The 12689-nt window shown below is 38.9% G+C and overlaps 1 protein-coding gene across 2 annotated transcripts in view; it reads left to right on the top strand.

The window, feature by feature from the left end:
• EYA1 (EYA transcriptional coactivator and phosphatase 1) overlaps positions 1-12689 on the top strand; it is a 158015-nt gene that overhangs the window by 81613 nt on the left and 63713 nt on the right. For both annotated transcript variants that reach the window (XM_053990742.1, XM_053990753.1), the window contains 4 exons: positions 5786-5866; positions 7725-7794; positions 8198-8343; positions 12405-12542. In XM_053990742.1, the coding sequence (XP_053846717.1) occupies positions 5786-5866; positions 7725-7794; positions 8198-8343; positions 12405-12542 (435 nt within the window). The remainder of the gene's footprint in view (positions 1-5785; positions 5867-7724; positions 7795-8197; positions 8344-12404; positions 12543-12689) is intronic.

The following is a 12689-nucleotide window of genomic DNA, read 5'->3' as shown; positions in this document are numbered from 1 at the left end:
GATATATGCTGCCTCCATTTGCAGGGGAGAGATACAAGCATTTGGTGTAATTGGACATGTGAGTGTGAAGGGATAAGAGCCTTAGTTTGACTCAGATACTCTCATCTCCCAGCTGCAGTGAATTTTAACCCATGACTGTACTTGTCAGATAAATATCCAAATTGAATCTTCCTTAGCAGCTACAAATACCGTCCACCTTTGTCTCTATCCAGATGTTTTTGAATTTTCTTTCTGATTTTGCACCTTAGCAATGACACCATTTCTTTGTAAATGTAAGGTATTTACTGCTAGATGAAGAGATACAAGGATGTTAAAACTCTTTCAGGTGAAATTCATAAGAGGAAGAGGGTCTTGGGGGTGTATGTGGTAAAACCCAAGTGTTAACCACAGGCCAAATATTGGAGAAGTTTTAAAGCCTCTCACATCAGAGGATGGGAAAGCAGGGAACAGTCTGGGCTTGAACTAGAATGTGCTGCTTTGAGCAGGGACTTTTTTTTGAAAACCATACAAAAATTTAGGCTGGAAATTACCTTCTGGTAGTTTCCAGACAATGAAACTCAGGAAGAGTTATCTTCTTTGAGAAGCAGTAACAAGTAAGTTTATCAGGCTTCATGGTCAGAAGCTGTTGATTTGATAATATGTGTTAGAAAGAGACAATAATATCCTGGATATGAATTAGTATAATTGAGTAACCCATAACCTTTTTATAATTCCAAGATTCTTCACTACAAACAAAGGGCTATTTGAATAAAATAATCTAAAATATAATCAGCTTAGAGGTTCAAGGTAGAATTTTTGTCTTGTTGTTAGTAAAAATTATCTTTATGCTTCTAGGTGAACTTTGGGCTTCTATAGTGAGTACAGAAACAGGATGATGTCAAGCAAAACAGCAACTGATTATACATAAAGTACTTAATCAAGATTTACATGGTGTTTAGTTACTACTATTATTTGCAGATGCCAGTCAAAACAGGCCAAGAGATTGTGTTTTTATGTATGTCTATAAACAAACTAACTACCACACTTTGTTTGGTCTCTTGTAGCCCATGAACACTGAGAGCTATCAGCCAAGAATAATTAAATTTTGCCCACTTTTTTGTAAAATACAAAGAATATAGCATCATAGTGTTAATTCAATCTTAAAACTGCAAAATTAAAGCCTATTTAATGTCAGGCATGTTTGCAATATTTTTATTCTGATTTAATGTATATGGCATAGCTGTTAACAAAGATGAGTTCAGTAGAGCAAGCCTTATATGCATTTACTGTAATAAAAGCAATTTTTAAAAGATATTTTAAAACCTTGCTTTTTGCATGCTTGAAGGTGCAAATCTTTATGAAGTATTCCTACAATTTCTGTGCTAGGAGTAGCCAAATATTAGGTCTCAAAATCCATATTTATAATAGCCAGCATCTCATTCCTCATAACACTCTTTACTGCGATATATACCAGGAACTGCATGACAAGCTGTGAACTCAGAAAGTTGTTACTTGGCCAATGAACCATACAAACTTGTGGGTTCTAGTCTGAAGTTCTCTCTCTCAACAGAGTTCAGAAACTGCCATGTAAGTAATTTTTTAACCACCTTTTGCTATACAGCTGACAAAACAGGGCATATTGCACTTTCAGTCTCTGAGTTCCTTTAGAAGAAAAATCTTAACAATCTATATAACATTAGACCAGCAGTTGCGACATCTCTGAATTTTTTTGCTTTATTTCTCCAAGCTAGCATTTGTGCTATTATCTGCTACTCCTACATTTTCTACTGTTCCATGTGTTTTCTTACATAGTTTCTTTTTAGGTCTTTTTAGAATCTCAGATGACTAGGAATAAAAAATAAGGGGAAAAATCTCTTTGTTGATGTAGTTTCTTAAGCTCCTTGGTATATAAACCAAATCCAAATCACTAGTTCTAAATAAGCATTGACTTTTTGCAGCAGATTAGGAAGACATTAGTCTGCTTCTTGAACTTCTTATTGATAATCTATTACGTGAGTGGTTTGGGTGGCACTAAAACTTAGTAGTACATTGCTAAATCACAGTCTGTCTCTAGAATTCAAGTCTGATAATTCTGCACCTCTGTAAAGGTCAGTTTTGATAAAGGAGCAGCAAAAATGGGAATTTTCCTGTGTCACTTTCCATGGTTTCTGCCACGACTGAGCATGGTGTTGGCTGTACTGGCAAGCTTGCAATGCGTGTTGTCTAGATGTGGCAATATTCCCACTCATTTCCCAGTATCATCCTGTGAAAGTTAGGACATGTCGCAGAAATGTTAATTGTCATGGAAAATGTGAAGAGCTGAACTCCAGAGCACCCATAAGCAGCATGTGGTAGGGCCAGATCTGTGCCCGCCCAAAGCCTGGCTTCATTGGACAGCTCCATATGTCTCCCGTCATAGATATGGATGACTCGTGCTGCTGGGATAGACTGTGAGACTTGTGTTCTTAGGCAGTGCCTTTGCACTTCTCTTTCCCTGTGATTCTGGCTTGAAATATGCTCCATGGCCAGTCAGTTTTGCCTCAGACAAACAAGAGACCTTCCTTTGCAGTAGGAGTGCATGTAAATATTTCCAACAGGTAAATCCATGGCTATTCTTCCCAGTTTATTTCTTTGTATAGCAAGATTTCATCCTCTTAAATGTTCTTAGACTGATAGAAGGAAATACGCAATAATTTTCAGGCATTTTGATTAAAGTGCTTGGGGAATGGAGTTTTTCAGTACCTATTCATCTTTATTAAATTCCCAGCTATCTGTGACACAAAGGTTTGTTAAGGTTGTGGTTGTTTCTAGAGATGGCATTCTAGAGCATATTTGTTATCACCCAAGTAATGGGTATCCAGATCCAGGGATCCAGGAATAATGAGAACATCCTTTCTTATATACTTTTTTTTTTTTTTTTAATAGTCAGGAGATAAAACAGCTGAGAGAGAGAAGACATAAAGTTTTTATGAAAAATTGTTGAGAACCTCAGTCAGCAACTAAAATTTCTTCCCATGAAGATGGCACTGCACTGTATTTCATATGTTTTCCTGTATCTTTAAAAGTAGTATGTGCAGTAAACAGCATTCAGTTTAAAACTGTGTTGCATAGAAGTGCAACAGTTTGCTCATTAGTCATAGAAACAGAAATTAGATTTTGATGATGTTTGTCTGAAAACGATATCTTGAACAAGGATCCAAATAGGTGCTCAGAGGCTCATCTAACCTGTCCTTGAACATTCAAGTGATGGGGCAGCCACAGCTCCCCTGGACAACCTGTTCCTGTGCCTCACTGCCCTCAGAGTAAAGAATGTCTTCTGGTATCTAGTGTAAACATGCCTTTCCTTTGGATCAGTTCTCCCTTTTCCTGACACGACATGTTCTTGTAAAAGGTCCTTCTCCATTTTTCTTGTGGGCTCCCTTCATGTACTGGAAGGCCACAATTAGATCACCACAAAATCTTTTCTAGGTTCAACAGTCCCAAATCTCTAAGCCTTTCCTTGCAGGGGAGGTGCTTACCCCTCTAATCATCTTGGTGTCCTTCCTCTGAACTTGTTCCAACAGGTCCATGTCTTTCCTGTGCTGGATGCAGTACTCCCAGTAGTGTCTCAGAGAGCAGAGCAGGGGGCAGAAACCCCTCCCTTGCCCTACTGACTGTGCTGCTTTTAATGCAGCCCAGGATGCAGTTGGGCTTTCTGGACGTTTCCAGCTCTCACCTAATTTCTTATCCTCCAGAAATCCCAAGTCCTTTTCAGAAGGGCTGCTTTTTATCTAGAACAACTGACACTAAACTTCTCTATATTGTGTGAGGCAGTTCAGCATAATCCTCAGGCTGCTAATTTGCAGTAATCCAAAAAATGAAGAATATGGAATGTTATTTCTCCAATAGAGAAGAGGAAGAGTTTGGAGAAAGCACATACTGAAAAATTCCACCCTTTACTCCAGGTTAGGTTGATCTGTCTTATCTTCCTCTCTTTTCCCCCACCACAAATACCAGCTGTAGAGGAGTCTCTTTCATTGTTATTCCCAAATTACAATTGCATGATGGAAATTAGGTTCAGAAGACTTGCAAATTCTGGGGAAACTTGGAGTAGTCTATGAAAGAAGCATGAGTCTGACTGTAAAATGTAGCTCTGATAACCTTTTAAGAAAAAGCAGAAGACAATACAGCTCCTATAATTTTTCGTATCTAGATTGACAAACTGTAGAACATGCTGTAAAAGCGTTTCTGAAAAATTGTTTGTGAAAGACACTCTGCAATAAATATTTCATTGTATCTGTATGTTAGACTTTCAGTATTTATTCATTAAATGGATGGTGAATAACTTACATGCTGTGTTTTTAAGAAATACCTTTGTATTAGAGTTAGGGTTCAAATCATGAGTGCAATTTTGGAGTGAACTTTGTGGCCACCTTTTCTTACCACATTAATTCCCCTTAGGGAGTCTCTTGGACTTCACTTGTTTCAAAAAAGCTGTTTTGCAGAAATGCAGCTCATGTTCTCAAGCTGAATAACCGCTCTCAAAAATGTCCAGCCTCTGGACACTGGGGCAGCCCTCTGGCCCAGCCATTTCACTTCATGAAACTTTCCTAAATGGACTGCATTGCTTGTTAATGCAGACACAGCAGAGTTTTGTGTGCAGCTAAGCTTTGACCTCCCAAGTTAGCAGGCAGAAATCCTGCATGAGAGTCAAAAGAAAATACTGGACGATTAGTAAAATCTTGAGGGATTTCTTACAAATCAATCCCATGGAGGAGGCTTGGTGAAGGAAATAAAACATGCAGAAATAACAATGTGGACTGGCAATGAAAGGAAAGGTTTTTGTGAAAAGAGGGAAGTCCCTCTGCCTCACCCTTTTCAGACTTGGTACCAAAGTGCTAATGCTAGTGATGGTTGTAATTCCTGAACACACATGTATAGACAAACTAGGCACTATTGGTGCCTATTTTGTATCCATGCCAAGTCAGCCCCATCCTTGCTCTTTAGATCAGGATACTGTCCTGATCTTAACATTACGGACTTTGCACTGGACTGAAAGAAAGAGAAATTGTTTATTTACTTGAGGTTTTATTAAAAGTCATTAATTGATTATTGATTATGAATCAGCATGAACCAGGCAATAATCTCTTGGTCTCTTCTTTTTTTACTCTCAGACAGCTGTGTTACGTTGTGGGTACAGAGGGATAAGATGTAAAAGCATTCTTTGAAGTATTTGGTGAGGACTGTGTCCTCTTTTTTTATTCAGGGTTGTTGAATGTAAAGTTAGTTTTCATTTTGAGCGGAGAAATCCACCACATGCAAAGTGTTTTACTTCATCACAAATCCTTAATTTTGCTCTGAAAAATTATTTAATTGGAAACAAAATCTGAACAGTCCTCAGCAAAAAAAAAACATTTTAAAATTATTTCCTCTTTTGTCTTATTCAATTTGCTGTCTTTCAAGCCTATAAATGCTGTGTGACCTGATCTAAATGTGGATCCTTATTGTTGGGTCCGTAGGATTAAGAGGAATCAGGACAGGTGCAGAGAGTTGCATGGGGACTTCTGGTTTGTTACAGTGGCTCTTATTCCTTGGGGACAGGAATAACCCTCTTGATCATCTTATATTTATGTGTAAATCATAGCTGCCAGTATTTTGCACAGTTTGTATACACAAGTACATAAAATGCAAAATATCAATAGCCATGATTTAGAACGTTTTTGGCAGATTTTTGCTTTATTGAGTTTGTGTTTGTAGTGAGTGTGTGTGCATGCGCCTGCAAGAATATTAGGAGCATATAGAATATCTTCTGTTTATATTTCTATAGTTAAAACAGAACCAATGAACAGCAGTGAGATCGCTACTACTACTACCACAGACGGGTCTTTAGACAATTTCTCAGGATCAGGTAAGGAATAAACAAAACTTTTAAGCTCAGATATTTAATTTATTATTTTCTTATCCCATGTGATCTAAACCTGTGCACCTCTCTTAAAAAACCTTTTGTACTTTACATCTTATGCCTATTTCTGTTAATTTTAGTCTAAGTCAACTGGAGTTTTCCCCAAGTAAGGAGCATTACAGTATCAGGCTTATTAATGTCCATTGGTGTCTTTGGTGGGAGTCTCACTAGGGAGTATTCTCGTCCAGAGTAATTACTTTTATTTTCTGTGAGTAAACATACATGCCTCTGTGATTATTATTCTAATTGAGGGGTAGGTGTTCCTCACTTATTGTAATTTATTATTACCAAAGTATTCATTCTTTTGTCAGGCTTCTTAGAGGAAGCCAAATGCATCTTAGCTTCTGACATGCAGGATACAAACACTGTGAGAACAACCTCAGGTGTTTTGCACACACGTGGACTAACTGTGGTGTTTCAAACATTGGTTTTATTGTGCAAATCAAATCCGAAAAGGATCTAATAATATATTGTGGGATTGCGTTTCAGTAGTAGCAAAATTTGACAACCTGTCAGACTCCTGGTAGCCAGCCCTTTCTTGGTCTTGTCACAGCCTCCATTTTCTGTAAAGGCTGTTGAGTTTGAAAGCAGCAAGCCTGAAAACCCAAAGAAAGGTTTCTAAGGTATTTTAATTCTCTGAAAGAAGAAAATACAGTGCGTACCTAATTGTAGCTACTTACATCTGTGGTGATCTGAGTAAAGGTTGGAATGTAACACTTGGCATATCTGCAGCCTCACAGGCCACAGAAAAGAAAAATTATCGGATGTAGAAGACACAGAAAGAGGCTCCCTGCTTCCCACCCAGAGTGTAAAGATGATGGATTTTCCCTGTAGCTGGCCAGGAAGGGGGTAGCTGGCAAGGGGTAATTATGTGTGCCTTGTTTATTTCCAAGTACTTAGCAATAAGGCCTGTTGTTTCTCGGGCTGTCTGATCTTACAGTAGTCTCATAACCTGCTGCTGACCCTTTCCTGGCAAAGGCTCCCAAACCCACCTTGGGACCTAGAGGAGAAGTGACACCCAGACAGTAAGCAGAGAGGGAAGGGCTCCCAAGAATATCATCCTGAGCAGAGGAGGCCAGCAGAGCTGCCACACTCTCAGCAGCACCCAGAAACGCTGACAGAAGTGAGCTGTGCTGGGGAAAGGCTCCGTGTCGGCAGCGCTGCTGGGGCTGCGCCTGCAGGGAGCGGCTCGTGCAGCCTCCTCCCCTTGCCTGTTTCACTAACTGCATCTGCACCTTGGACATCCTTCTGCAATACTGATTTGAAGGGCTGAAAGCATTTTAGACAGCAGATAAGGTGGAAGAAAATAGAAGTGTAATAAGGTAATGCATAGTCTGTATTAGGAATTTTTTTTTAAAGAGGCACGTGCTCTGAAGCGGGCCATATGTTTTCAATTGAGGCACGCATAAAGCTCCTTCATAAAATGTAGGTCTTAAAAATTCTAAAAGTTAATAAAAAGTTGCACTTGAGATATCAACAATCCTTTGAAAATATGAAGAGAAATGTTTCCATTAGGAAATAGATTGTTTGCATTGAAAATGTTGCCTGTGTGCAACCAAAGAATAAACTGTGGCTCAGGAATTGTACAAAGGGGCAATTTGGTATTGAGATTTGCAATCAAGATTTTAATGTTAAGCATTCCTGTATAGCTCCTCATAAAATATTATTTTCTATCTAAGGTATCAATGAGATTTGAATTTAATTAAAATCTTGTTAATACTCTGAAATTCTATTAGGAAAAATAATATTTATCTTTGGTGTGTGTATTTACACTTCTGTATGCTTTCTTTTCTCCTTGGTGCAGCAATTGGAAGCAGTGGTTTCAGCCCAAGACAAACACACCAGTTCTCCCCACCACAGATTTACCCTTCCAAGTATGATATCTTTTTAAAATAATAATAATAGTAGTAGTAATAATAATAACTGGAATAGGCAGATTTCAACCTCATTTAAAATATATAATTGAGTCCATCTGTTAAGTCATAATTTAAACTGCAGCAGCTTCTAGGGAAATTTTTTTTTTAATGCTAAGAATGTATTTGAAAAATATTTGTAAAGTTCTTATTTCACTTACTATTTTATTATTGATTTCTTATTGTTTCTTTATTATTATATTATTATTTTTTTCTTATTTTGTCTCTTAAAGCTTGCATTGTCTAGCATAGCCTATGATTATGTGTTAATGAAGCAGCAGGATTATAATAAGGCTAAAAATAACTACGTGCATGTCTGTCTAATGCAGTGTCTGTCCTATTTTCTGTCACTTGTAATCAATAGCAGACCCTACCCACATATTCTCCCTACCCCGTCTTCACAAACGATGGCTGCCTATGGGCAGACGCAGTTTACGGCGGGAATGCAGCAAGCTACAGCCTATGCCACTTACCCCCAGCCCGGCCAGCCCTACGGAATCCCTTCCTATGGTAAGAAATCACGGCCGTGCTCTTTTATTCCTGAGGTAAACGTTCTTTAGAGCAAGCCTGTGTCACCCTTACGCTAGTGCTTAGTGGGACAGCCGTGCTCTAGAGCATTTCTTGTGGACGACTGTTAGTTTTCTCACTTTGGATTAAGTGATGCTTAGTTTATGTATTAAAGAGCTAAAAAGGTACTCAAGAAAATAAGCCCATTTTGGGGTCAGGAGGAGAGGCTCATCATTAGCTTCTTGTTGGTGACATCAAAAATACAATAGTGAAATGGGAAAAGAGATCTCGGGGTTTGCTTGACACAGGCCCAGCCCCTGGCGACTTGCTCAGGGCTCTACTCCCCAGCAGTGCATGAGGTTACATTGGGATGTAAAAGTCTGAATTTCAGCTGATACAGATTTCTAGAACTCAGATGAGCCTCTGCGAGGCTGTGCTGATTTTCAGAAGGCAAAAAAAACGATTCAAAAGTGCCTCCATCAAAAAACCCTCTCTTTCCAATGTTTTAAAACTCCCTGGAGGTGAAAATTGAGGTAAATTACCACTAAAGCTCTGTCTGCCTGATGAAGGAGATAGTACTAAGTAGCAAATATTTCCCAAAAAATTTAATTTAAAAACAAGCTGCCATGGGTGAGACCATTTTCCTGCCAGACTGTCTGCTGGCAGACCACATAGCAGTGCAGCAGCAAGGATGCATTATTAGAAAATAGGTCTTATATTTCTCTGGGGGAATATATTAAAAATATACAATCCACATGCTTTGAGCAGTATATTTTGTAAAAAATATGTTCAGATAATATAAGTTTTATACCAAAAGGACAGAACTCGCCATATAGGCTGTTCACTTTAAAAGTATTAAAAGTTTTAAGTGCAGAACTGGTGAATCTCTCATCTTGAAGTCTGCAAGTTGAAAATCCACTGGATCTCAGGTATATCCTATGGCAGATTATGGTGAACACTAGGTAAAATACATTCTTTTCCCCCTTACTTTAAAATAGGTTTTTAAGTATAAATTGGATATTTCAGTTTCAGTTCAAATGTACATATTTTAAACTTACACTATGAGATGGGGTGTCTTGGACACATGCACACCCACACCCACATACACACACACGCATGAGAGCTCCTGTTGCTAATGAGAGCTTGTCTGCTAATTCCACCTGGATCGGGGGATGACAACAGACAGTCCTTTTCCCCACCCTGCTTTTGTTTTTGACCTGTTTCTCCTGTGGACACCTCATGTTCATACTTGGCTGACTGCTAGGCTTGGGCAGCCCAAACAGTGACTTTTTTGTTTTTTGCTTGGTTCTTCTGGAATAAATCCTGACCTCAGTGAAGTCAGTTCTTAAATTCCCACTGACTTCAGCCAGGCCTTGATTTCACTACTTGAGTTGAGCTGTCTCACTGTCGTCGGAGCTGTAATTGAGAGTTGCTTTACTTGGCAACTGCTTGTGGGGGTTAACATGCTTGCCTGCTCTTTTGTTTTGGTTTGGTTTTTTGCCTAGTCCATCCCCCATGCCTAGAACTTCAGATAAATTTGCAATGTTTTACATTGCAGAACTACTTTTGACCACTGAAATCCTCAGCTCTGGAGCCAAGAGAATTTTTTTGTGTTTCGTTCTTTTCAGGCTTGTGCCTTGTGGCTGGTGCTAAGGTGCTCCTTGCTGATGTACTTTATAGGAGTAATATTTAAAAGCAAATAACTATTAAAAAGTTTTAGGACTTAACATGTATTTTTTGCATAGTTAAGGCATGCCATATAATCTATGCGCCCAAATGAAATTGGGGAGCATTAGGACACTCATTTGCAATAGGCAAGAGCTGAAGCTTTGCTTAGAGCCAAAATTCTACTCTTTGATCTGCAGTTTAGACCCCATGTACCCTCTGTCTTGTCTTTCATCCAGGCAGAAATCTTACAGCAGTATAAAGGGAGACGACTTAGGCTTATGTGAAAGGGAAAACTGAGCTGAGGCCTCTTTCTTTTTGTTTCTTTACTCTGGGTCTACTGGAAGAAAGATAATTTGTGAATTCCTGTACCAGCCTGCCTCAGGTTTTCTCTCTAGAGTGGAGTTTGGGAAGGTGCTGTCTCAACTGTACCTCTAGCCTCTTCATTTTTGCAGTTCCCCACCTCCACAGCCATGCAGCCATGCAGGCAGGAAGGGGGGTGGAGGGGAATGCCATTGACAGCTGCTGCCCTGGGGCTCCTGGCTCTGCTTCATCTGCAAAGCCTCTGAGGAGGCTGGAGAATTTCCTGAAGCTCTTTCCTCCTGCCTGCTCCAGCACTAGCATCTAGCAAAGGCTTTGCTTACCAACTTCTTTACCTTCCAGACCCTGGCAGTCCTCTTGTGTCACTGTCCCTTCCCACTTCCTTGAGTACATTAAACCTGGGAGAAGGGAGCATCAAGGCTTGATGAGGGAAGGCTTTGTGGATGAGAACAAGTGTGAGAGTAAGCCTCAGGAGATGAAAGCTCTTCATAGCATGGAGGTTTGCAGAAGGGCATGTCAGTGCCAAGTTGTCTTCACTCAAGTGGCATCCTCCTAGTGCTGCTTTTGATCATCTCCTGCTCCATCTGAGATGGAGAGTTGGATCAGGCTGTTAAAGGAAATTTAGATGAGAAATTTAATGCTTGATTTAGTTAAACGTTCTCTAAGCCATATTTAATCAGCATTTCTTAAGCCCTTAAACAGACAACAAATAGGGATTGTTGATACCAAACCATCCACAGCAGGAGTTTCCCCTTGGAAATGAGGTGTCAAGATTTGTCATTTGAACTGCTTAATTGTAACATGAAACAGAAGAATCAAGTAAGCATCAGGGAAAAACAAGCAAACAGGTTTAGCTCAACAGTTAGAAGGTCTGGCAGAAGGAATTGAGGTTAATTAATGACAACAGTTGAAAAATAATTACTTAGATGGTAGAAAATATGCTGCCATTTGTATATAGGGAGGTATTGAAGTTCTGCCAACACAGTAACTTCTGAGCCCTCTCCTACCTTGAAACCTTGTTGGATATTGTCTAAAGAAAAATCCAACCAGGAAATGGACTTAGATTAACAGTAATTTTCAAAGGAATGTTACTAATTCACACTTAGTTAATTCAGTTCAAATATTGTTGGTTTCTGAACAATGAGGTATCACTGAATGCCACAGTGAAACCTAAGAATATTGTATCACTTTTCCATTACATTGGCTATAATTATTTTTAAATGGTAGTTCATGTTGGGACAACGTTATAATTCAAACTAAGAGATAGGGGCAGAATTGTGTGCATTTCCTCAGTATTTTGCTTGCTGATATTTGCTTGCTCGTTGCCTTACAAATTGAGGGAAGAAGAACTGAAACTGGGCAGCATTTACTGATCAGACTTTGGATTATTTTATAACTAAATTTAGAAAGGAGAGAGTAATGTGGTATATAATGGATTTCTCCATCAGTGCAGATTAATGACTCTGCTATGTTTTTCTCAGTTCAGGAGATTGCTTCAGGAATAGTTCCTGTCTCTTAGGTGCTTATTTGTTAAGAACTGAATTAGTGTTTAATTACCTTTGAAAAATCATCATTGCACTTAATACTGCTAGTTCTCTTTATCCACCTCTAATTCTTAACAAAACCATTCTTGGAGCTGTGTAATTTTCATGTAAGAATAATATACAATGCAATTTTCATTTATGTCATTAATGGGTAGATGGCAGGAGAGCTTGGCTATGCTATGCTTCATTAAATTAATATAAAGTTGCTAATCTACCTCTGCGTAATGTCATGAATATATGGAAAAATTTGCCTCTGGCAGGAAAGGAAAAAAGGAATAATGCAACTTCCTGTTCATGTATAAATTTCTTTTGCAGTTATTGGAAACACAGTTTTGAATTCAACCTCTCCCTGGTGAACTTCAGTTTTCAGTGTGCTTTTAGACTGCCCTTGCCCTATTAATTTGTGCATGCTCTCAATATTTGTTCTCTCAGGCAATAGTAGGTATATGTTGAAATGGCTGTTAATTAAGTGATTTTATTTTCCATCCCTGTTTGAATATGAACAAATAGATTTGCTGTCACTAACTGATTTAGGTGCATTGTGGGCAGGCATCAAGACAGAAGGTGGATTGGCACAGTCACAGTCACCTGGACAGACAGGATTTCTAAGCTACGGTGCCAGCTTTAGCACACCTCAACCTGGACAGGCTCCCTATAGCTACCAGATGCAAGGTCTGTATAAACAGATATTACCATTAATTGGATGTAGCATGTAGCTAATGCTGTGGTGGTTTTTTTTTCTCCTTATTTTGTTATATTCCTAGAACAAAAATGAATCTTTGCTTGAGCACTTAACTCTGATTTTATTGCAGTAGGAGA

The sequence above is a fragment of the Vidua macroura genome, chromosome 1 (assembly GCF_024509145.1).
Source record: "Vidua macroura isolate BioBank_ID:100142 chromosome 1, ASM2450914v1, whole genome shotgun sequence".
Lineage (NCBI taxonomy): Eukaryota > Metazoa > Chordata > Aves > Passeriformes > Viduidae > Vidua > Vidua macroura.
Note: the sequence above shows the minus strand (reverse complement) of the source record. Positions and strands in the feature narration are given on the sequence as shown.